General features: G+C 35.5%; 1 protein-coding gene across 2 annotated transcripts in view; it reads left to right on the top strand.

Annotated features, from left to right (window-relative positions):
* Nucleotides 1-27,336, top strand: part of LOC140443477 (maternal embryonic leucine zipper kinase-like) — a 376,616-nt gene that overhangs the window by 40,426 nt on the left and 308,854 nt on the right. For both annotated transcript variants that reach the window (XM_072534778.1, XM_072534777.1), the window contains exon 4: nt 10,435-10,806. In XM_072534778.1, coding sequence (XP_072390879.1) covers nt 10,435-10,806 — 372 coding nt within the window. The remainder of the gene's footprint in view (nt 1-10,434; nt 10,807-27,336) is intronic.

Below are 27,336 nucleotides of genomic sequence, written 5' to 3'. Positions count from 1 at the left end.
CCAGAATCCATGTATAACCTTGTGGAGAGAGGGGCAAAGGCCCAAATAAATCAATAGATAGCACTTCAAACCTCTGGGACTGAACAGGGGTTTGTAGGAGACCAGCGGGTTTGAGGTTAGAGACTTTATAGCGTTGGCACTCAAGACATTTACTTACATGGTCAGAGATATTTTCTTCATTCCAGGCCAATAGTAGCGTTTTATTATTCTTTGATAAGTCTTCTCCACTCCATAATGACCAGCAGTAGCGGAATCATGGTACTCATGCAGTATGTGAGGAATACGTGTACTAGACGCTACCAATTGGGGCTCTTCTTCATCTACTTCAGGAGTATAACGGTATAATATCCCATTGTTCATGATATATCCTCTTTCTGCCCACCTCTTGAAATCTACACTTGTGTCAGAAGAGGGATCTTCTAAACATCTAATAATCTTGGCAACATCTGGATCATTAAGCTGCTCTTCTCGAACATCAGCAACACTAAGAGTTGGAAAATCTACTCTTACTAGATGAACTTCAGCTATGATGGGAACTTCTGTCATGGGAGGCCTTGATAGAGTATCTGCGATTACATTTTTTCTTCCTGTGATATATTCTATTTTTAGGCCATATGGCATGAGCTCTAAAGCCCATCGAGCTAACCGTCCAGTAGGGGACTTTAAGGTCATTAGCCATTTTAAGGCTTGGTGATCACTTTGCACTATTGTAGTAGCGCCTTCTAAGTATCCTCGAAATTTCTTCACTGCCCAAACCACAGCGAGAGCTTCTCGTTCTGTAGTGCTATAGTTTTGTTCAGCAGGAGTCAGAAGTCTCGAAGCATACTCTACAGGTCGTTCGTTCTCTTTCTCCCCCTGGAGAAGACATGCCCCCAAAGCATAATTGCTAGCATCTGTACGAAGTATATAAGGTAAATTGCAGTCAGCTTGTCGTAGGATTGGGGCGGAACACAATAATTGTTTCAGACATTCAAAGGCCTCTTGTTGTTCTGCTCCCCAGGTCCATTTCACATTTTTCTTGGTTAAATTCGACAAAGGTTTAGCAACATGGGAGAAATTTTCGATGAATCTACGGAACCATGAGCATGTTTGCAGGAATTTTAGCAGTTGAGTAACATTTAGGGGTGGTGTCATGTTTAATATGGCAGATACTTTATCTTCACTTGGCCGGATACCCAAAGGTGAAAGGATGTGTCCGAGATATAGGACTTCCTCACAGGCGAATGAACATTTCGCTCTATTTAGACATAATTTAAATAGGCGCATCCGGTTGAATACTTGTTTCAAATCGTCTATGTGATCAGAGAAGGATGGGGATAATATTATCAGATCATCTAAATAAGCTAGGATATTCAGATTTTGAAGACCAGCACGAAATTTATCAATCATCCTTTGGAAACTAGCGGGACTGTTACACATACCAAAGGGCATGCGTGTGTAACGAAAGGTGCCAAATGGACACACGAAGGCTGTTTTGTCACGATCAGCTGTTCGTACAGAGATTTGATGATAACCATATTTTAAGTCGAGGGTAGTCATAAATCGGGTTTCCTTTGCTGCATGCAAAATATCTTCAATACGTGGCAGAGGGTACTTATCTGCACGTGTTATTGCGTTTAAGCGTCGATAGTCTACTGTTAATCTGATACCTCCATCTCTCTTAGGCACAAGTACCACGGGTGAAGCATATGGGGACTCACACTCTTCGATTATGCCTTGAGCCAAAAGTTTATCTAACTCCTGACGCAGTAATTGCCTTTTGGGCTCTGACATAGGGTAAGGTGGAACAGATATTGGTACATCATCAACCAATACAATGGAGTGTTCAGCATATGGAGTAGGGTCTATATTATATACGAATAAATCAGAATTTTCCTTAACAATGTTGTTAAGATTGGATCTTTCTTCTAAGGATAGAGAAATTCCTTCATCTACTCGTAGTTCTAAATGAGCAAGAGTAACGCTATTGACCTGGCAAGGAGAGCTGACCTGAGCTGGATCTGGAGCAAATGAGTAGGGGATATTAGGGAAATCACCATAAAACCATGAGTCATTAGGAATGTCTAGAATGATGTTAGCCTTTCTTAAGAAGTCTGCCCCCAGTAAGGTACGACTATTTGTGTGTGTGGGCACAGAAATTAAGGAAATGCTATGAGAGCGGTTTTGTAAGATAACAACTAAATCAAAGACCAAAACAGTAGTAGAAGTAGTCCTACCATCCGCTAGGGTCATGTCTACACTTTTTGTGGAAAAGGGTACCTCATCCTTCAAGAGGATATCTCTTAGCTGAGAGCCAGCAATACTGCACTGTGCTCCCGAATCAAGATAACAATGACCTACATGACCTTCAATAGTGACCTGAACAATGGGTTTAGTTGATAGGTTTGTGGCAAAATGTTGGTCGACATTAACTGTTTCAGCAAGCATAAATTCAGATACTGCTGAGGATTTACTGGATGATTTGCATTTTGGACAATTACTCTTAATGAATCCAGGAGTCTTACATCCATAACACGAAATCTGATTCGAAGTGGAAAAGTTTGGTTTAGTGCTAGTACGAGAAGTTACTAAAGGAGGATTAGGTTTGGGCTCAACCGAAGATTTTCGAGAATCTGCTTCCCTGGTTCTGGCTGCGGCCAATTTTCGACATTCATCCTTCACGTGACCTGGATTTTTGCAAAAGCTACACCGTACCCGTTTTGATTCGTTTTCGTTTTTAATGTTTATTTCCGGATTTTCATACGATTCTTCAGTTTGCCTCGCTTCTTTTAAGAGTTCGCTAAATGTATTGATCTTATCACGTGCTACTTTTTCACGTATTCTCCTATGCAACAAACCGTATACCATATCTAATTGAGTGGCTTCGGTTAATGTATCTGCCGGTAACTGAGCTATTATCGCGCGCGCTTTGCATACAAAAATGTCACACGGAGTTTTAGCATCTTGTTCCGTCGAAAACAGTTCCCGATACACTCTGTAGGCTGGTTTTTGAGGTCCAAAAGTCGATCGTAATAAATTAATGGCGCTGGCCCACGTGTTTACCGTATTTTTAACACCTTGAAACCACGTGGCGGCGAAACCGTCTAGCAGCATGGGTATACCCTTTAATGTGTTCGCGTCAGATACGTGGGTGCACTCTTTATAGATCTCGACCGCATCTATAAAAGCTTTTACATCAGCCCCCTTTGATCCATCGAAGCGAGAAGCGCATTTTGCTAAACTACCTGAGTCCGAAATAGGCCTTGCTATTGTATTTAATAAGGCTTGAAACTGTTCGCTTGTTAAATTTACCGAAGACATTTCTGCTGATGTTGATTCGCTTGAACTAAAAACCGTCGTCGACCTAAGCGAATAACTGTGTTTATCGTTTGTTGCCGTGATTGCAAGTTTAACACAAAAATAGTAATAAAAATTAAAGGCTTACAGTTTCTGTTGCTTATTTCTTGTAAATACCCTTGAATGGAAGCTTGATATTCCCACAGGATGTTTCTGAATGGCCTAGTGGAAGATTGATATTCCCACAGGATGTTTTGAATGGTCTGTAGTGGAAGATTGATATTCCCACAGAATGTTTTTGGATGGTCTGTGCGGAGTTTCCACAGCAGTCACATACACAGTAGATTTATTGTTGTGAAGCACTAAACTAAGTGAAAATGTCCACTAATCACCTTACAATGGCGGGAGCAAAAACACTTTTTCCTGTTCACAATGAAACTTTACGATTTTCACAGTACGAACTACACTTTAAACTATTTTGCCCAAGTTGGGTGCCAGTTGTGATGTGGGTATTAGTTAAAATAGTTAGGTAATGACTGTGAATATTGATTTACACGATTTTATTAAAAGGAAAACCATGTGTTACAATTTAACCTACATCTTACAACAACAAAACATATATATCTGTCTCTTGTCACCGTTCACTCACGGTGGACACTGTCATGGTAACTTCGGTGGTATTCAGCCATGGAGCGGTGTGGCTGTTACAATTTTACTTTGTTAGTTTTAATTAAATATTTGTTTGCTTTGAGTGGATGTACTCTTAAAATTCAGAAAGTAACGGTTATAACATACCGGCTATTGATAGTTAAAGTACCGAGTCGTTACAGATATTAAAAAGTAACGAAAAATTACATACAGTTTCATATATCGCCGACTGATTTTAGTTTTAAAAACCGTCCGTATAGAGGTTTCCGGTGAAGAGAGGTTCCCGTTAAGAGAGAGTTTAGTGTAGTGTATTTGTTTATTGAAGCCAAAAATGCTGAGACGTGTTTTAGATGTAGACAACTTTATATTTAATGTACTTTCTTATTTTACTGCTGAGAAAACAAACGGGGGCCCTTTGCGACCTGTTCAGTCCGTATATAAATGTGTGTGATGCACTCTGTATTAGTGAAACAAAACTAAAGTCGGTTTTGCAAAAAGCAAAAAAAGTGGACAAAGTGAACAAAATGTCGCACAATATAAATCTCGCCGACAACCAAAGACTATAGATCTTCCCGAAGGTTGCAAATTTGAAATCCGTGAGACAATATATAAAATGCGCGAAAAGAAAGAACATGTTTCTTTAGATTCAGTGCTACAAAAATTAAAAGACAGAAATATATTTGAAATTTCCAGAACAAGTCTCTGGAGAGTTTTAAGACAGATTGTCCTTAAGATCAAAAGGGAAGACAATAGAAAGGCTTTTTGTGAAAGAGCTAGTGTCGTTCACAAAAGAATAGAATTTTTAAGAAATTATAACAAATTTAAAAAAGAATGTTCTTCCTTCGTTTATTTAGACGAAAACATGGATTTTTGCTAAAGGCGGTATCAAGACCTCAAGGTTACTGTCTTTTCTCGTTCGGCGTGGTACCTAGATTCATGTCGCATTTCACTGACAGCGACTGAGAAGTTTAAGAGTGGTAACTTCATTATATATTTTTTTAAATATCTATAATTCAATTTTTAATAATGTTACTTAAAGTTAAGATCGGAGTTTGGGTTTAGCAGCCAAAGCGAACACACCTGCAGACAACGACATCGACGAAAATAAATTCGCATATCGGACCTTTTCACGGTGTCGGAAGTCAAATAATAAATACAAGTGATTAAAGTAAACTATAGATAATAAGTGTTTATAAAAAAGAACTTTCGATTCGTCTACTTTGAAAAAAAAAACGTAATTTAATTAAAATGGTGAAAGTAGCATTGATAAAGAAATTAGATTTCGGCAAAGTGACAAAAAGATAAGAAATATTTATCGGTTGGTTTTTAAGATCATTAGTCAGATAATTAAGTAAACAATACAACAGGAAATCGTAAGTAAGCAGAATTTTAGTTTTAATAGTAATAATAGTAGCTTTGATACAAACAATATAAACATATAGTCAGGGCTGGCTTCTGAGTTTTAGGAATAAAAGTGTTGGAGTATTGGACGCAGCCAGCGCGCGTGTGGGCGGAAATTTGAATTGAGTAGAGTTTTCGCACAACTGCACCCGTGACGCAGTGACTAATAACCCTAGCACAGAAAATTATTATAAATAAAGAACAATGAATTCAGATGAGGAGTTAACTGATGAAGGAAAAAGGAGGAGAGAAGATGTTGAATATTACTCCAGGAGATCAAAAAAAAACACCAAGAACCCCACAAAAAAGAGAAGATGAAAACACAAGTGGAATCGACCAAATGATGAAAATGATGAAAGAATTAGCAATAGATGTAAAAGACATAAAAAAAGAACAATATAGATCACGAGACGAAATTACGCAACTAAAGAGGGAAATTACAGAACTAAAAGATCAACAAAGCGACTACAAAGATGAAATAAGAAAGACGCGAGAAACAAACGAAAAAGCTATTAAACAAATAGGCCAATTAGAGAAGGAAATTACCGCAGCAAACGAAAAAATAGAGAAACTGGAAAAAGGAAAAAAGAGGAAAAATGTAGTAATACAAGGACTAAACATTGACACAAATGATCAAAAACTATTGCGAGAGGCCGTAGAGAACTTTCTAGAAAAAGAACTACAAGTGTCAGTAGATGTAAATGGAGCGAGAAAAATAGGAGAAAATACTACCTTAGTAGAACTTAACAGCGTGAAGAACAAAATTGAAGTAATGAAAAATTAGAATAAACTAAAAAACAAAACAGACTAGCGAATCTACATAAATGATGATATGTCAAAGGAGGAAAGAATTATCCAGAAAGAAATTAGAAGTAAGGCTATGGCAGAGAGATATAATGGAAAAAATGTAAAAATAGGATTCCAGAAGCTAATCATTGATGAAGAAATATGGACATGGAATAACAGCCAACGACAATTAGTAAAAGATAAAAATGTAAAACCAAAAAACTAACAGCAAAATTTAAACAGGCTAAAATAACGAAGACGACTTGGCAAGATAAAGGTACAAGAGATGAACAAAATGTAAAGATCATTACTGGAAACAAAGTAATAAACGAATGCATATTAGTAGGGACATGGAATGTAAGAGGAACGTACGAGGAAGGAAAACTAAAACACATAATCGACGAATGCAAAAAATACAAGTTCGAAATAGTAGCACTACAAGAAACAAAACAATTAGGGCAAAACTCAATGGAATTAAACGACTATTTATTTTTCAACAGCGGGGGAGAAAATAGAATGTTAGGCACAGGCTTTGTGGTAAATAAAAAGCTGAAAGATCTAATCGTTGACTTCAAACCAATTTCAGAGAGAATATGTGTATTAAGAATAAGAGGAAAATACCAAAAAATAACATTTATAAATATACATACACCGACTGAAGACAAAAGTATAGAAATAAAGGAAGACATTTATAATCAAATAGATACAGTATTCGAAAATATCCCCAAATACGATGTAAAAATAGTGCTAGGTGATAGTAATGCAAAAATAGGAAAAGAAGAAATATATGTACCCACCATAGGAAAATACAGCTTGCATGAAACAACGAACGAAAATGGTCACTTCCTAATTGATTTCGCGAAAGAAAGAAATATGATCATTATGAGCACGTACTTTCAACACAAAAGAATACATCAAGGAACGTGGAGATCACCGGATGGGAAAACCATAAACCAAATTGATCATGTGCTTGTCGAAAAAGATATGCAAAAATGTATAAAGAACATAAGAACATACAGAGGTCCAGATGCAGATTCAGATCACTTTATAGTTGGAATACAAATGAAACAACTTATTCCAGTGCTTAGAAACCAGCGGAAGAAAAAGTATAAAGCAACTAAACCTGTGAGACTACTGACAGAAGAGGAACAAAATAAATATGAAAGAATAGTCAGTAGAGGATTAGATAATATTGCAGAAAGTGGGGATATTGAACAAACATGGATGCAAATAAAAGTATGTATGACCAAAGCAGCTCAGGCCAGTAATAGAAATATAAAACACGAATACAAAGAATGATTCGACGATGAATGTAAAATGGAACTAGATGAACGAAATAAATTAAGAATGAAAATGATGCAAGAAAAAACAACAGAGATAGAGAGAAAATACAATGAACAAAGGAAAAGAGTCAAAAGAATAATAAGATCTAAGAAAAGAAAATACAATGAAGATAAATTAAAATGTATAGAACAGAGCAATAAAGATAGAGAAATTAGAAACTTATATCAAGGGGTGAAAAATGAGAAAAAGGGGTACCAAGGAAAACCTGTACACTACAAAAACAAAAGTAGAGGAAATTTAGTAAGTGACGAAGAAATATTGAGCAGATGGAAAGAATACTTTGAAGAACTTTTAAATGAAATTCCCACAACAGAATATGAAGAGGAAGAAGAAGTGAAGGAATATGTCGATCAAGAACGAGTAGAGGAAAGACCGCCTAACGAAAAAGAAATAAAAGAAATAATAGAGAAACTAAAGAATAATAAGAGCCCAGGAAGAGATGAAGTAACAGCTGAAATGTTTAAATATGGAGGACCAGTACTAATTAAGCATTTGGAAAAGTTGCTAAAAGACATATGGGGACAAGAAAAATTACCGAAGGAATGGACCGAAGCGACACTGTGCTCTTTTCACAAAAAAGGCGACAAAAGTTTATGCCACAATTACAGGGGAATAGCCCTACTAAATGTTGCATATAAAATACTTGCAGTATATATAAAAGGTAAGCTATCTCAAAATATAGATAATGACATAGGGGAATATAATGTGGATTCAGAAGAGGGCGCAGCACAGTGGATAAAATTTTCCTACTGCGCGAAATACAAGCAGAAAGCTACGAATATGGGAAACCTACAATGGCCCTATTCATCGACTTTAAACAAGCGTTCGATAGGATAAAACGCAAAGAAATATACAAAGCACTACGTGAAATGGGAATTAGTGAAAAACTGATAAGAATGGTAAAAGTGATAATCCGAAAAACAGAGAATAGGGTTAAAATAAATGGCGAAGAAACAGATAAGTTTGAGGTCAGTGAGGGGGTGCGACAAGGAGACCCACTGTCATCGCTGTTGTTCAGTATCGTCCTCGAAGTTACCATCAGAGAAGCTGGAATCAACAGGTCAGGACTTAATATATCAAAGAAAACACCAATGCTTAGCATTCGCTGACGACATTGTACTGATAGCCAGAAGTAAGCAAGAATTAAAAGAAGTAATAAAAAGATTAGAAATGAAAGCGAGAAAGAAAGGGATGTACATGTTTACTGTTTAATTAAAATTATTATTTTGTGGAATATTAGACTTACAGAGTTATTTCATAAAATTTATATTATTAATAATAACAAAGGTTTTTGGTTATTTAATCAATATAATCCTAAAATTCCCAAAATAATGATGATTACATTTTTCTGATTATTATACCATGTTGACGCCTATGAAAGACTTTTAAATATAAGTGACGTCACTTTATATAAATTGTGACGTGCACGCATTTTTATATGAAAAATACTATATATATATATATATATATATATATATATATATATATATATATATATATATATATATATATATATATATATATATATATATGTACAAACTGCCACCTACTTCTGTCTTTTTGAGCACAATTCGTCAAACTGTCCGTCTATTCCTTTCGCTGTTTATTTATATATTCAACGTCTCAATTCATCATAGCCGTAGCAAAGTTCTTGCTGAAATCTGTAAATCGTTTACAAATTTCGTTCAGTTCAAAAAGACAGAAAACGACAGTCCTTTTCGTTTAAGGCTACCGAAATAGGTGACGCTTTTTGTAGCTACCATCGAAGAAGTGGAAATAACAGGACACATTCGCTGGCTTTCCGTATATGAGTTTGTATCTACCCGGCTGTCTAAAGACGTAGGGCATACAGAAATAACGTTATGACAGTCTGTTGATACAAATTCATACACGGAAATTTTGACGAATTGTGCTCCTTTCGCTATTTATTTATTATATTCGGCATCTCAATTCATCAAAACCGTAGTAAAGCTCTTGCTGAAATCTGTAATATATATATATATATATATATATATATATATATATATATACAGTATACTCCCTTTATAACGAACACGGTTATTACGAGGTTTCGCTTATAACGAGGTACATTAGATGTCCCGTGAAATTTCTATTGAACTATAACCCTTTATAGCGAGGTAAATTTGCTTATAACGAGAGAAAATAAGATTGCAAAACGTGTTTTTTACGTTTTGACCCGGCCGTAGCTATAAATAAATACCCTTTTTAACTGCGGGCCGCCCGCAATAAACTTCTTACAATTTATGATTCTTAGTCGGAAATGTAAAATTTATGAGTCACAAGTGTCATTGTATTGGGTTGACCATTCACACCTAATAATATGGGTCCTAATAGACAAGATGTGGAAAGTGTTTTAAAGGTTGTCAGAAACTTTATCCAAGGACAAAACGCAAATGAAGAAGCATAAAACTGTTTCACATCTTTAGAAAATATGATAGATAGAATACTGGACAATTTAAAGCAGTCAAAAATGACAAAATAACTTTATACGCTTTATACATATTTACAGAATACAGATTTTTTGTTTTAACATTATATCATTGACAGTAAAAGTAAACAACTCTTTTTTGTTTTAATGCATTTCATTGACAAGTAAACAACTTTGTTTTAAAAACGCCATTCAAACAATATTTATTAGCATCTTATATTGCTCCGAATGGCTTCACTATAGAAAGTTAATGTTTTAGAAAACTACATATTCATATGTATGCACAATATTATTGTTGTTGGTATAACGAGATCCGCTTATAACGAGGTAATTAGTCTGCCATTTCAGTTCTCGTTATAGAGGGAGTCTACTGCATATATATATATATATATATATATATATATATATATATATATATATATATATATATATATATACGACCAGAGATTTTGATACTATTTTTACAAAATCATTTACTGGAAGTATAAATTATTACTATTCTAAATATTTTTTTAATTTTTTTATTTTAGGAGGGACGATACGAGGAACCTTCATTTTTATCTCTAGAGAGTCTAAAGTTAATCAGATCTATGCTTCAAGTCGATCCGAAAAAGCGAATCACCGTTAACGACCTCCTTAACCATCAGTGGCTAACTCTTGGTGTTCTCGAGCCGGTCCAAATAGTGTGCCAGAGTTCCAAAAATATTTATCAGAGAGAATGCGTCGAAGTTATGGCTAGTCATTATCAATTAGAAAGTAGAACCATGTGGCACTATCTCAAGAAATGGAAATATGATTATCATACGGCTACTTATCTCTTATTACTTAGTAAGAAGAAGAAAAAAGGATCTAATTTAAAGCTTAATAATATATCCAGAAAAACTTTTATCGACATAAATAATGTGAGTAAGAAAAATCAATTTTGTGTTACACCACAGTATATATTTATTCTTAACATATCATTTTTAACGGAAAGTATTGAAATAATATCTACAAGAAATGAATTATTTAGGAGACCTAATGATGTTTTACACCTTCGGTTTGATATATCCTCATAGTTGAACTCGTACTACTATACATAAAAGCAGATAATTTTAGAATCAAAGGGAAACGTTCTCTCTTCTGACATGTGTTTGGATCCTATAATTATACATAGGTAGTAATGATTTGTAGTGCCCAAAGAAAAACACTACAGTTCACTAAAAATTGGTTTCTCCTTATCTATGCTCTAGTTTATATTCCACTTAACTCCTTTCTATTCTACTATACTCTTGTATAGTCTACCCCAGTGTTTCCCAACCTTTTTTGGCCTGCGAAACATTAAAATTTGCAAAAAAATAGGCGGGCCAGTAATATTTTTTTAACAACAAACTCCTACTAGAAATTAAAGAACTACTACATAAATTAATTGTAACATGTTCAGGGTCATTTACTTACAATAATTGAAATGTAAAGATATGTGATTATGTATACATATAAAAATTACGTATATAAGCTTTAACAAAAATCACTAAAATCGCTAAAATCGCTAAAAATAAGATCAAAAGCATTTACAACAAATACAATTTGTTGTTTGTTTGTAATAATAATTATTAATAAATAATAAACCCCCGCCAAAAGTTACAACAAAAAATCTCAGACGTTATAAAAAAAATCACAAAATCATTGCATACGAACACGACAATATAACCAACATGTGATACTACACTAATAATTGAACATCTATCATTTTTATATTGGCATGTATTGTTATTGAGGAGATTGCGGCTACTCTTCTTGAATCAGCTTTTCAATTGTGGGTTCTAAATTAGTCAAGCTAAGTCGGAGTGGAGAAATAACCGAAAGACGACTTCTTAATTAATTTTTTATTACTATCATAGATTAAAGTGCCGCTTTACATAAATATGTAGTTGCGAAGGGGACTAAAATTTTCGTTGCTTTCTCATATAGAGATGGGATATTCATTTTTCAATTTGATCGAAAACTTATCTATAGAGATTGTTGAAAACCTAGCTTTTAACATAATATCTGTACTAATCTCAAAGAGGTACTCATATTAACTGTCACTTAATTTTATCTTAATACTGTCAAATAGTATGAACGGGTGTGTTATCCACATATTTCTTTCACACGTGGTTTTTTCAGATAGGAAATATTTTTCGAAACTATTTTTAAAAGAGTGTAAGTGATGTCCAATGATTATATTTAATTTTGATCTTAAAGTTAAGTTTAAATCTTGTTGCAAATTAAAAAAATCAAAATAATTATTAAATAAATCAATATACTTCTTATTTACTTTATGCATCCAAAAATAATTTTTTTCTTAAATCCATCTATTTTATTAAATAAATGAAACGCATTTATAGAAGTTCCTTCTACACTTAAATTTAAATCGTTGATATATGAATATATCTTACTTATATGCTAGTTTTTCAACTCATTCTACATCAGACAAATGCATACATAAAGCATTATATCATTTATTAAAACTTCAGGGCAAATGATACACATCGGACGTACTTTCTTTGGCCCAAATCTTCTGTAGATTTGGGCCAAAAAATAATACCATATTTTAAATATTCGTGGTTTTAGTGTCTAATACCTGGTTTTTCATTTTTGCTGGTGGAATTCCTGTTTCGTCTTCATTTTTTGAGGCGTTGAGCTGGTATTAAAAGTATTTTAGGGTTAAAAAATATTTTTTTATTAGCACCTACATAAGTATAAAATAATCAATAACTCTTATATTTGTACAATCCGGTATCCAACAATAACTTAAAAACACCCAGACTATTGGGATAACCCGTATTAGTACTTTCTCCACATTGCCAAAGTGTCATGTCTGCCGTCGACTTCTACTTTACTGCAGTTTACATTGTAATATAGAAAAGTTATAATTTTTTCTCAAGAATGTTGTTTACTAATGAAATATTACATAATATCAATGAAAAAATTAACATAAGCTAAAAGTTTTATTTGGAAAAACTGAAAAATATTACATGATATGAGAGAACCGTAAATAACATTTTATGCAATTTTCTGCTGTAGCTTGGTAATTTTAAGCGGCCCCTATATTTATAGACAGTCAATATTAGCGTCGATATTATTGTACCATATATTGTATAATAATATTAGTAGGTTAACACACACGAATTAATATTATTGCACAATCAATTAGTTCCCGCCTGAAACTTGTGCTATCAACATGTGGAATAAAAAAAGGTGAGTTGTGTGGCTATCGCATTAGTTGTAGCTTCACAAGGGACGAAATAAACGCAGGTGGATGAAAGAATGGTCCAAAAAAAGAAATAAGTACACTCATGAAAATTTATTAAATGATTTAAGAATTAGCGAACCAAGTGATTTTCAAAACTTTCTACCACTAGATAGTACATTATTTGATGAACTATTAAGAATGGTTATACTTGAAATTCAAAAAAGGGATACTGTTATGCGAGATGCTATCTGACCAAGTCGGCGTTTATCTATAACATTACGTTACCTAGCTACTGGAAATACCTTTGAAGATTTAAAATTCACAAGTGCTGTGTCACTACAATCCATAGAAATAATTGTAATGAAAACTTGTCCTGTAATAAACTGCCTGAAGGATTACATAAAGGTAAATACATAAGATTATTTTAAACACAAAACAAAATTTATTTTAAATATCTCCGTTTACTGTACAGTTTATATTTTTATTGAAATGTTGAAAAATAGTTACAAACAGTAGGGGACTCTGACTTGTTTATAGTCTGTTATTCAATTAGTAGTTGAGGTTGCGCACTGTCAAAATAGACAGGACTTGGTTGCAAATTACTATATGGAGCAGATGTTGGAGAAAAAGTATTAATTTGCACAGATTTCCTATGCAGTGTTCCCACTGACCTTCAAATAGTATGTCGTTAATGGCCTTTTTCGCAAAAATTTGTTGCTGAGGAGTCATTTTTTCAAGTTCTACTGCCCAAGAAGAAGCAATTTTTTTATAATCAGTTTGTGGTTGTTCAAGGTCTTTACGGGCTAAGGCTATTAATTGTTTGGACTCATCAAGTTTTCTTGCCTTTTGTTTTACCCTTCTCTTTGAACGCTGCTGTAAAGGAAAAAAACATTTTGTTACTACAACTTGTAATTGTAGTTGCCAACAACAAAAACTGAATTGAAAGCTCTTGCCAATGGATTCAATGTTCATTGGAATTTTCCTAATTGCCTAGGAGCTGTAGATGGAAAGCATGTGGCAATCAAAAAACCTCCACATACAGGCTCATATTATTACAATAACAAAAAGTTTTTTAGTAGATATTGTAATGATGGCAGTTGTAAATAGCAATTATGAATTTATTATGGTAGATGCAGGAATAAATGGACGAATATCAAATAGAGGTGTTTTCAATTATACTGCATTTGCAAAGCATTATCAGATAATTCACTTAAAATCCTAGAATGCCATCTGTTGCCAAATAGTGAAAAGATACTACCCTTGGTCTTTTTTATCGACTTAGTCGTGCCCGTCGTATTGTGGAAAATCATCATCATCATCAGCCTCTCTTAATCCACTGCTGGACATAGGCCTCCCCTGTTTGTCTCCAAAGTGTTCTATCTTGTGCTTGCTGTATCCAGTTTTTTGTTGTCTTTCGTAAGTCATCTTGCCATAGTGTTGGTGGTCTTCGTCTGCTACGTTTATCGGCTCTTGGTCTCCATTCAACTAGTTTGCGAGTCCATCTTTCATCCTTCATTCTGGCAACGTGTCCAGCCCATTTCCATTTTAAGTTACAGCTTCTTTCAATGACGTCTATGACTTTGGTCTTAGCTCGTAGATCTTCGTTTCTAATCCTGTCTCGCAGAGTAGCCCCTATCATTGATCGCTCCATTCTTCTCTGCGTTACCCTTAGTTTTTGTGCGTTTTTCTTTGTGAGCGATAATGTTTCTGCACCATAGGTCATCACCGGTAGCACGCATTGGTCGAAAACTTTTTTCTTCATATTAGTTGGAATGTCACCCTTAAAAACGTTCCTAAGAGCTCCGTATGCTGCCCATCCTTGTATTATTTTTCTGGATACTTCGGTTGTTTGATTGTCCTTACTTATCTTAATTTCGTGACCCAGATATATATATATATATATATATATATATATATATATATATATATATATATATATATATATATATATATTGTTGTGGTATTCAAAATTGAAGGGTAAAAATATTAAATGTACGATGAAATCAATTTTTCAGAGATTATAGAAAATAAAAAAATACTAGCTGCCTGGAATTAACCAAAAGTAATCTTAGTCATAAATAATCTTTCGTATAAATATAACAATGAATAGAAGTTAACGATGGGTTTTCCCATAAGCCATAAAGTGTTCCGTAAGCCGGATTTGCGCCATGAAAAGGAAAATAAAAATAGTTAATAAATGAATGATACATATCGGAATATGTAAATACGCAGTAGAAATTAAGTGTCCTTGTAGAAATAATATGAATTAGGAAAGTTAGTAGAAATTATGGTGAATGAGCCCGGCTAAGCTTCTCGATCTTTCGATGCAAGACAACGTTACTCTCGAATGTTCTAGTATATCAGGATTTCGTATATAAATACAACATTTTTATATGGAGGGCCAGTTAAGTCTGAAGACTCGCGGTCGCGAATTTACTTGTACCGTTCGGATACATAAATTATGTAGTTATTAATCAAATAAATTGTTGATATAAATTATCGTGCTTTTCAATAAATTAAAATAAGGACCTTTTGATAAAGACATTATAAATTAAATAGACATAAATAAATAACATTTCAATGGTGTCGGAAGTGAAATAAAAGTAAATTAGACTTATAGTAATCATAACAAGTATTGTTCCGAAGTGAATATAAAATAAATTGTGAAAATGGCTACGATTTATGAGCTGACAGTGACTAATTTAAGAAGACATCTTGAAGACAGAGAATTAGCTTCTACCGGAAAAAAGGCTGAGTTAGTCCAACGACTAAAGAACGCTTTGCTAGAAGAAGGACTAGATCCAGAGACTTATATATTTGAAGATGCTGTCCTCTCGTCGATTTCGAAAGTTTCTGGTGATGTAGCCAAAGTTTCTGGTGACATCGCATCATTAGAGAACAAAGTTTCCGGTGATATCGCATCATTAGAGAACAAAGTTTCTGGCGATATTTCGAAAGTTTCCGGCGACATCGCTTCTTTAGAAAGCAAAGTTTCTAACGAGATTTCTTCCCTGGAAAGCAAAGTTTCTGCTAACATCTCTTCAGAAATCTCTAAAGTCACTTCTGAGATGTCTGCCCTGGACGATAGAATATCTTCGTTAAAAAACCAAGTTGCTGCCGATAAGTTGGCCTTCGAAGAAAAGATTAAAGAGATGGAAAGGAAGATGGAAGAAACAGGGACAGCAGAGAGAGGTAACAATCCGATTACAGTGGAGATAAAAGAAGACGAGACGAAATTTAAGTTGGAGACACGGCCGAAATTTGAAGGAAGTGGAGGTTCTATTCATGTTAAAGTCCCAACTTTCGACGGAAAATCATCATGGAACAACTACATGAAACAGTTCGAATCAGCCGCAAGAGCAAATGGATGGTCTGAAAAAGAAAAGGCTGTAAACCTGACTATCGCTCTTCGAGGAGATGCCTTAGATGTGCTTCAGACCATAGCCGTAGAGGAGACCGATGATTTCGAACAACTGAAGAAGAGGTTAAATATGCGATATGGCCACGAACATTTGGAGCATGTATATCAGTCACAGCTTAAAAATCGTAGACAGAAGACAGATGAGGCTCTTCAAGAATATGAGGTAGATATTGCCAGATTAGTACGATATGCTTATCCAACAGCTCCCGAAGACATGATGGAAAAATTGGCCGTTCAAACGTTTATTGATGGTCTTCGTGATCATGAAATGCAGAGAACACTACGATTAGCTCGCCACAAGACGCTGGTTGATGTCTTATCCGCCGCCCTCGAATACGAGTCAGCTACGCAGGCCTCTGGCGGGTACAGTAAAGTTAGGACTGTAAAAGAGGAAGGAGATGAAGATAAACTTGACCAGCTCGTTAATATGATGAAAAGTATTACATGCAAGAAAAAGAAGACCATAAAATCAAGAAACTCACCATCAGGAAAACCAGAACGAGTCGGCTTTAGGGGAGCAGCTTCAACCCGGAACTTTTCCAAAGACCCTCTTATACTAATAGCTTCTTTGAAATGTCGTGAAGATAGTGTATATGTTGATGGAGACATAAATGGTAAAAAGCATACGTTGTTGGTGGATACCGGAGCGACCAGAACCATTATACGCCCGACAGTTATAAACAGTCGAAAGAAACTGTTACCAACGAGGTTACGACTTCGGACCGCTACAGGTGAAAATGCCAACATTCATGGAGAAATCCAGGTACAATTGGGAATGGGGGGCAGAAAAGTTTGTCCATACTGTTATAGTTGCTGACATCGAAGAGGATGTTATATTAGGAATGGACGTAATGAATATGCATGGATTCCAATTGGATTTTAAGAATAAGGTAATCAAAGTTGGCAACGAGGAGGTATTTCTCCATCCACATAATGACAACACTGTGCAAGCAGCCATTACAGAAGATACAGTCGTGCCTGCGAGAAGCGAAACGATCATAGTAGCGCGGCTACAGGGAATTGTGGACGAAGGGAGACCTGTTATGATGGAGCCTTGGAACCACGACGATGAGGTTGGCCGTGGAATCATAATTGGAAAGGAATTGGTGACTTCGGCTAAAGAAATTCCTGTGAGACTTATCAATGTCAACGACTACCCAGTGACCATAAAGAAAGAGACAAAAGTAGGAACTTGTGTACCTGTGACATCCATAATCCGTCAGGCGACAACATCTGATAATTCCAACGACAAATTCGACCAAATGGTTGCAGTTGCAGGACAGTCTCTAAATCAGATGGAGAAAAGGAAACTAAGGGAATTTCTGCGGCAGTATCGTGATATTTTTGTACCGAAAGGAGGAAAGACGGGAAGAACTAGCGTTGTTAAGCATAAAATTGATACTGGTAATGCTAAGCCAATTCGTCAAACAGCTCGACGATTACCACAGGCGAAGAGAGAGGAAGCTGAAACGATTGTTCAGGAAATGAAGAAAGATAGAACCTTCTACGAGCCCATGGGTCTCTCCGGTGGTCCTGGTTAAGAAGAAAGACGGAACGACGAGGTTCTGTGTGGATTACCGTTTGCTGAACAACGTTACCAAGAAAGATAGTTATCCTCTGCCTCGGATCGATGACACATTGGACACATTGGCTGGAAGTAAATTGTTTTCTACTTTAGATTTGAAGTCTGGATACTGGCAGGTAGAAATGGACCCAGTCGACAAAGAAAAGACAGCCTTCACCACAGGATCTAGATTGTGGCAATTCAACGTTATGCCATTTGGACTTTGTAATGCTCCTGCGACATTTGAGAGGCTTATGGAAAATGTGTTGAGAGGGTTATCTTGGAAAACATGCCTGGTTTATTTAGACGACATAATCGTCTTGGGGGAGACATTCGAAGATCATTTGAGCAATTTAGAAAACGTTTTTAATCGACTTAAAGCTGCCCAATTGATGCTAAACCCCAAGAAGTGCCAGCTATTTCAAGGTAAAGTCAATTATCTGGGTCATATAGTCAGTAAAGAAGGAGTGGCCGTGGATAAGGGAAAAATCGATTCCATTAAGGAATGGCCAAAACCAACTGACAAACATCAAGTGAGAAGTTTTCTTGGACTATGTACTTACTACCGGAGGTTTATTAAGAAGTTTGCAGATATCGCTAAGCCATTAACGCGACTTACAGAGGAAGCAAGAGAATACCGCTGGGATATAGACTGCCAAAATGCCTTTGAAACGTTGAAAAAGCATTTAATAACAGCACCAATTTTGGGGTATCCACTGCCAGAAGGAGAGTTCATCTTAGATACGGATGCAAGTAATGTGGGAATTGGAGGAGTGCTGTCTCAGATTCAAGGAGGACAGGAACGAGTCCTCGGATATTTTAGTAAAGTTCTTTCAAAACCTGAGCGGAATTATTGCGTCACGAGAAGAGAACTTCTAGCAGTAGTTAAATCAGTAGAGCACTTCTATCAATACCTCTATGGAAGGAAGTTTTTAATCCGAACCGACCATGCCGCCCTTAAGTGGTTGATGCAGTTTAAGAATCCAGAGGGTCAGATAGCCAGGTGGATCGAACGACTCCAAGAATACGATTTTAAGATTGAGCACCGAGCCGGAGTTAGCCACAGAAACGCTGATTCTCTTTCCAGAAGGCCATGCCCAGCAGAGTGTTCCCACTGCAACAAAACGGAATCCAAGGAAGCAGCAATGCTAAGAACGACGATTTTCAACGACGACTGGACGCCTACTAAGATAAGGGAAGAACAAGAGAGAGATACAGTTATACAGAAAATCCGAAAATGGAAAGAGGAAAACCGTCGACCACCTTGGCAGGAAATATCAAACCTATGCTCAGTAGTTAAGACGTATTGGGCCCAGTGGGACTCATTTATCATCGAAGATGGCTTGCTCAAACGAGTCCTAGAAAATGATGACGGTTCAGAGAAAAGAAGACAGTTGGTGATCCCAAAGAGCAGAATAGCCGAGGTACTTCGTCAGTTACATGACAGTCCATCGGGAGGGCATTTTGGTGTAAGGAAAACCCTTCAGCGAATTCGGGAACGGTTTTATTGGATGAACAGTTCCGACGACGTAAAAGACTGGTGTAAGAAATGTACTATTTGTGCTACGAGTAACGGGCCTCACCGGAAAAGGAGAGCTCCTATGAGACAATATAATGTTGGAAGCCCGTTTGAAAGAATAGCTTTGGACATTGCAGGGCCATTTCCAGAAAGTGAAAATGGGGGCAAGTACATGTTGGTAGTAATGGATTACTTCACTAAGTGGGTCGAGATTTACGCACTTCCAGACCAGAAGGCCGCCACCGTTGCAGATAAGTTGATCCAAGAATATATCAGCCGATTTGGAGTGCCTTTGGAGATCCATAGTGACCAAGGCAGGAACTTCGAAAGTGATCTATTCCAAGGGATATGTGATAGACTAGGCATGAAGAAAACAAGAACTACCGCGTATCATCCGCAATCGGATGGTATGGTAGAACGAATGAATAGGACAGTTGGCAAGTATTTGACAAAGATGGTCTCCGATCATCAGCGAGACTGGGACCAATACCTTCCGTTCTTCACAATGGCCTACAGATCTGCTGTTAACGAATCAACAGGCCAGACACCAGCCAAAGTCCTATTCGGACGCAAAATGCGACTACCTTGTGATCTAGAGTTTGGATGTCGACCTGGAGAAGATGTAGCAGGTGAAGATTATGTGATCGAATTACGAAGAAGAATGGACGATGTACATGAGTTGGTCCGTTCCCACCTTCAGATCGCTAGCGACAGAATGAAGAAACGGTATGATACACAAGCCGAAAAGGGTTGCTTTAAGAAGAACGACAAAGTATGGCTGTATAATCCCAAGAAACGAAAAGGTTGTTCTCCCAAATTGCAGCAGTTTTGGGAAGGCCCATACCTAATTATGGAGAAGATCAACGATGTCATCTACCGAATAAGCAAGATTCCGAGGGGAAAGCCGATGATAGTACACCATAACCGGTTGGCGTCTTTCGAAGGTCACCACGACGTAGATGAAGAAGTGGAAGTAAACCAAGTCCACGATGTGTCTGACCTCACGTTTGAGGAATTCATGGGTGCCTATGGAGGTACCGGTAAAGCAAGACATGGTGTTACCACTGAAGAAAAGCAAGATCTACTCGCGCTCCCCGATGACCACTCGCTGGCCCTTACCATCCCGGCCAGTATCAAAGACGCACCAGGGTTGGCATCCGTCTTTCGAAGGAAGTTTGGTCGAGTTGCAGAACTTCAATGCCAAGTGCCAGCTCCCGGTAAAACCTTGAAACTCCAAGATGCATCACGTTACCTTTTCTACCTGGTAACAAAAGACACTGCCCGTGACCAACCTACCTACCGAGATGTATGGGAAGCCTTACTTCAATTGAGAGGGCACGTACTAGAGTCCGACGTGCAAAAGTTAGCCATGCCAAAGTTAGAGTGCCGCCAATTAGATTGGAGGGTTATCCGAAATATGGTGGAGGAGATCTTTAAAGACACCGAAGTCCAGGTGTTAGTCTGTTGCAATCCGCATAGTTACTGGTGCGGAGAGAAAACCGTCCCTTGTCATTTTTATACAACTGGAAGTTGTAAAAGAGGGTCCAGTTGCCGATACCAGCATACCGTTCCAGTTCTAGTCCCGACAAGGTTCCAGGAGGAACCATCTTTTGAGAGGGGGGCAATGTTACGTAAAAATATGAGTCATAGTTTTAACCTGTAAACATGTTTTTATTCACTAATTCTGTTTTGTTGTAGAAGTTTCGGTGGAGGTCTAGAACCAAAATTATGGTGAATGAGCCCGGCTAAGCTTCTCGATCTTTCGATGCAAGACAACGCTACTCTCGAATGTTCTAGTATATCAGGATTTCGTATATAAATACAACATTTTTATATGGAGGGCCAGTTAAGTCTGAAGACTCGCGGTCGCGAATTTACTTGTACCGTTCGGATACATAAATTATGTAGTTATTAATCAAATAAATTGTTGATATAAATTATCGTGCTTTTCAATAAATTAAAAAAGGACCTTTTGATAAAGACATAAATTAAATAGACATAAATAAATAACATTTCAATATATTAAATTTGAGAACTTTGGGTTAAGAAATATTATATCATATTAGTAACGTGTGAATAAGTTGTCGATAGTCGAAGGAGATCAAATTTGTTCTGAGAGGGGACACGGAACTGTGGAGAGAATTGGATAATTCATACAAATTTTTCTTGGTACAATCGTTATATCAAACTTGCATTAGGAAACACACTGAATATTATTTGATTTGTTTATGTAGAATAATAAGCTGTATCTTAGATTGTAGTTGTATTATATTATCCATACATTATTGAAGGTTCACGTACGTAGAACGAATTTTGTTTGATAAACATTGTATGCTAATAATTTTTGGAGGTATTTTAATCAGTTTATTTTATTACATTATTTTCATATCATATTATGTTGTTTTATTCCGTTATTCTTTGGACCTAACCCATAAGCTGTAAAGTATAGATATTGAAGCACGAGTAAAACCTGAGATAAAAAAATTGAAAGGTGTGATATACATCATCAATCAAAAATTTTAATAATGTTTTATATATATTTTTTGTAAAGTTTTAAAATTAAAATTCTAGATATCACATTAACTGGCAACCCAACGTAGGGGCTTTAAAATATCGCAAGCTTTACATTTGATGATAGGGAGAGAGAGACGGAATAATTACAGGTGGTCCGGAGATTTTGAATGAATTTTGAATTTTAAATTATTTTGACAATTTTCCATTTGACAAAAATTTGATTTATTAAGTGATCGTATTTATTGAATATTTATTGGTTTGAATTATTTGATTTGTATTTTCTTTACCAATCGTACTTGATATTTATTTTGAATTATTTGAATTTTGCTGATTGCATATTTGATATTTGTCGTGAAAATTTATTAAATTTGGGGAGAAATATTTGTCGTGTTCTGCAACATATAGAGTGTGGTAAAATTTCACATTTGGCGGGGACAAAAAGAGTAACAAAAAGAAACAACATGTCTGTCACAAGGAGACAAAGTAAAATGCAGGAAAGGAAGGAGGATAACAGAGATCATGAAACAATTTTGGAAGAAGGATCGGATAATGAACGAAATGTTACAATAGTTGAGGAGAGAAAATAACCATCAGGAATAGATAAAATATTACAACTAATGCAACTCCAGTCACAAAAAATGGATGAAACAAAACAAACAATGGAAGAAACAAAACAAACAATGGAAGATAACCAACGGGAAACAAGGCAAGCAATAGAACTAAATAATAGGAATATAGAGCAGCGTCTGGAAAACTATGAACAGGAAATTAAAGGATGTGTTGAGGGGATAAAGAAAGAACTGATACAACAGATAGAAGAAATAACCCTAAAGAATGCAAAACAAGAGACAGATATTAAAGATACCCAAAATACAATAAAGGAGATACGAAATTGCCAGAAAAAGGAATTAGATCAGTTCTGTTTGAAAGAAGAAGAAAAATTTGAAATGGCGCTACAAGAAGACAAAAAAGAAGTAGATTCAAGGGAGATTAAAGCAAAATGAAAAACATATTGCAGAAATAAAACAACAAAAGGAGGAGAGAGAAAAGAAATTCTTGTCCATAGCACAAGCGAGGCGAAAGTACAATTTGGCGGGGACATTAGAACGACACACCCAGTACCATTTGTTAAAAATTTAAAAACCAAATTGCAACATATTGGATGTTTTGACGATGGCAAAGAAACAATTAGGTACCATCTGAAAGAAGGAGCAGCGTTATGGTACGAAAGCAAAGAGGATGAATTTGAAAATTGGACAGATTTCGAAAACAAATTCCTCAACTATTTCTGGGGGAAAAATAAACAATGGGAAATTAATCAAGAACTACAAAATGGAAAGTATACTGAAGAAATGGGGATATCTGAAGAACGATATGCATTACAGATATACAATAATTCAAAATATCTGGAATACAAATATTCTACCGAACAGCTGGTAGAAATGATGAGTAGACATTTTGAGGAAACTTTGGAGGATCACGTGATCTTAAGAAACTATCAAGATATTGATAGTTTATGCCAATTTTTACAGTTAAAAGAGGCGAAAAGAAGGCAAATGAGAAATAGAAGACAGAATGACCAATATCATAGACCGGAATGAAGATACCAAGCAAATTATGATCAGAGAAACCGATATACCAGAACAACAAACGAATATACGCCGAGAAATTACAACAATTACAATAGACAACAAAGTTACGATAACAGAAACGGCACACAAAACAGAACATATGAAAGGAACAATAGGGACAGAGTTGCACAAAATCGTCCGAATAGGAATATTAACGAACAAAGGGACGAGAGAAACAACCAAAGCTTTCAAAGACAAAACGGAAGAGAAATGAACCATGTATCCGTAGAACGAGAGGAAGAAGATGGATGCAGTGAGCCCAGACAGGATTTTTAAGAAAGCATCCACTAAAGAAACATAAAAAACTCTCTGGTATATTTTGTCATCCGAGAGAGTTTATACAGCTGGCGGGGAACGAAAGACAAAACTCTAATTCAAATTTGATATTTTTAGATGCATTTATAAAAAATAAAGCGATTAAAATTTTGATTGATCCTGGATCGGAAATATCATTATTTAATAGAAATTTAGTAAAAGAATTGAATTTGGACAGATTTGTGTATAAGATTCCTAGGGTTGCTTTAGTGGGTGCGAACAATAAAAAATTGACGACAGTAAACGAAGGTTTGGGAGTACGGATCAGAGTGGGAGAAAATTTCTATATTATGCAATGTGTGGTGATCGACGATTTAAATCATGATATGATAGCAGGAATAGATGAGTTGAGCGAAAAACACATCACTATTAATTTTTCTGAAAATAAATTGGAAATCAGAGCAGAACCAGACCACAAAGAAGAGGGACAAGAAACAGATATGACGAAAATTGTTGAAAGGACAAATGAACAGGGAAACCATAAAGAAATCAATACGACCGTAGAGAACAAACTGGAAATACAGGTAATAAATCAATCAGAAGAGGAAAAGAAACCGGAAGAAAAAGAAGTTATTATAAGAGAAATGAAAAGAGTAGAAACGTGGTGCGCGGAATACCAAATGGAAATGGAAAATAGAAAAGAAACAGAAGAAGAACTAAAGGAGGAGGACAGGGAAGAGATGACAATTATGGACGAAAATCCAGAAGTTTGTGAAGAAATACTATGGATCGTGAACACATGTGAACTAAATGAGGATGAAAGAAAAATAAAATGTGGAGGAAACATGGAAAACGACAAGGAAGATGAGAATCGGAAAAATGATGATTTAGACAAAGAACAAACGGTGGAAATGAATTTGACAACGAAGCAAGGACAGAGAAAGAAGAAAAAGCAGAAAACAAAATTAAAAAAAGGAATAGGGAATTCCGCAAAAGAAGAGATGAGCTCAGCCGAAGAAGAAAAAGAAAAATCAGGTTTGATAAAAGAAAAGGGAAAAGATATAATTGAAACGGAGGGGTTTGAAGCAGAAGTATGCGAGATGGAGAAAACGGAATTAATTTCCGAGTTGTAAGCTGTAAAATTGGAAAAGAAAAATTTGCAGATGTTGCTGGAAATGAAAACTGATGACAAAAAAAGACTTATGGATCGCCTAAATAAATTTACATTTATAGAAGAAAGTTTATATATGAATGACAATGAAACTAATATATTAAGACGTGAAAACCAATTAAATAAAAGAGAATTCTTAGAAATGGTATGCATAAATAAATATCAATGCGTTAATAAAAAAACTGATATTGATAAACTAAGCAATATCTATAATTACATTCTGTCTTACGAAAATTAATACTATAATTTTCTAATATTAGATTTTCTGACTAAATACTATAATTTCAAAAAATTTAAATATTCATATTTGGCGCCACTTTGTACGTAACCATAATAACAATCAAGAGCTAGTTATCAACAACAAAAAATATAATAAACAGAAACGAGTGTCTTTCTGACATAAATCAAACATCAACATAATCAATGTCATAATGAATTTGTACAAAATTAAATAAAATTAAAATATTGTACTTACATAACTAGATAATTTTAATAAGTTAAGTTTTAATGTTTTGTAAATATGAAAATTTAATGGATTAACCTCATGTTGTAAGTTTTTATACTAGTTTTATACAATGCTATTTTTTTTAATTTCATTGTATTTACTGATACCATATTTTAGCATATCCTGAAGAAGCAAATAAATTTTGCGAAAGCTAGATAAAGAACAAAGAGTTTCACTTTCCTGCCCTATTAATGACTGCAACCCCAAAATAAAACTTTATTTTATACATATATATATATATATATATATATATATCATTTGTTATATTTTAGAGAACTGATGAAGCTTTAGAAATATAAAGCGAAACGTCTTCAATAAACTTATGAAGTAGTTGACTTCTTTTTTTATTTGCCAACCTGAATGACCGATTAAACCTCTGAATTCACTAGTTGAATACTTTAGAGATATATATATATATATATATATATATATATATATATATATATATATATATATATATATATATATATATATATATATAAGTGGGGATCCAACAGCTTTTGCCGCTTCCCGCCTTTCGATCGCCATCTTTTTCTATCTCTCCAGGTGTCTTTATCAATGGCTCTGTCTTTCATGGTTTCCATAACACCTTGTATCCAAGACTTGGCTGGTCTTCCTCGTTTCCTTCTATTACTTGGATTGTATTCCATAGCTCTTCTTGGCCATCTGTTGTCGTCCATCCTCTGTACGTGTCCATACCATATTAACTCTCTAGTTTCTATTCTTTCAGAAGTTGTATGTACTCTATCTGTTTTTCTTCTAATTTCAGAATTAGGTATACGTTCTACTCTTGATATACGGCAAGCTCTTCTCAGGTAGTTCATTTCAACCGTGTCAACTTTTTTCTTTCCTTTTACTGTCATTTGCCAACATTCTGCTCCATATGTAAGAATGGGCTCTACAATTACTTTGTAGATAGTCATTTTAGTTCTCATAGTAGCTTTGTTGGACCAAAGTATCGAATTCAGAATTTGAACACTCTTCCTGCCTTATTGCACTCTATAGTCTATATCTCGTTCCGTTGTTCCTTTACTGCAGATAATACTTCCCAAATATTTGTATTCGTAGCACCTTTTCATTTGTCTAATTTCCAAATCCGGGTTTTCGTCTTCACTGCCTATTCGCATATATTCTGTTTTAGGCATATTCATACTCATCCCCCATTTTTCGTAGTCATCTTTGAGCTTTCTAAGCATATAATCTGCATCTTCTTCACAGCTTGCAATTAGTAGTTGATCATCTGCAAAGAACAGCGTTGTCAGATAATGGTTGTTAAGCTTCAACCCCATTCCCGCACATTTTTGTCTCCACTGGTGCAGTGCTTCTTGGATGTATATTTTGAATAGGGTGGGGGAAAGACAACATCCTTGTCTCAAGCCTTTCGTTACTGTAAATACCCTTGAGAAAGTATTTCCTGTTTTTACAGTGCTTTGAGGACATTTATAGATGTTCAGTATTGCTTTTAGATATGTTTTACTAAGGTCCGGTTTCTTCAAGACACTAAATAAGAGTTTTAAAGGAACTGTATCATAAGCCTTCTCCAGATCTATAAATACCAGATGCATAGGGAGGTTTCGAGCTGTTCGTTTTTCAATTACTTGTTGAAGGGTAAATGTGTTGTCCACGCACGATCTTCCT

The sequence above is a fragment of the Diabrotica undecimpunctata genome, chromosome 6 (genome assembly GCF_040954645.1).
Source record: "Diabrotica undecimpunctata isolate CICGRU chromosome 6, icDiaUnde3, whole genome shotgun sequence".
Taxonomy (NCBI): Eukaryota; Metazoa; Arthropoda; class Insecta; order Coleoptera; family Chrysomelidae; genus Diabrotica; species Diabrotica undecimpunctata.
The sequence above is the reverse complement of the archived record's forward strand: the minus strand, read 5'-3'. Positions and strand labels throughout refer to the sequence as shown.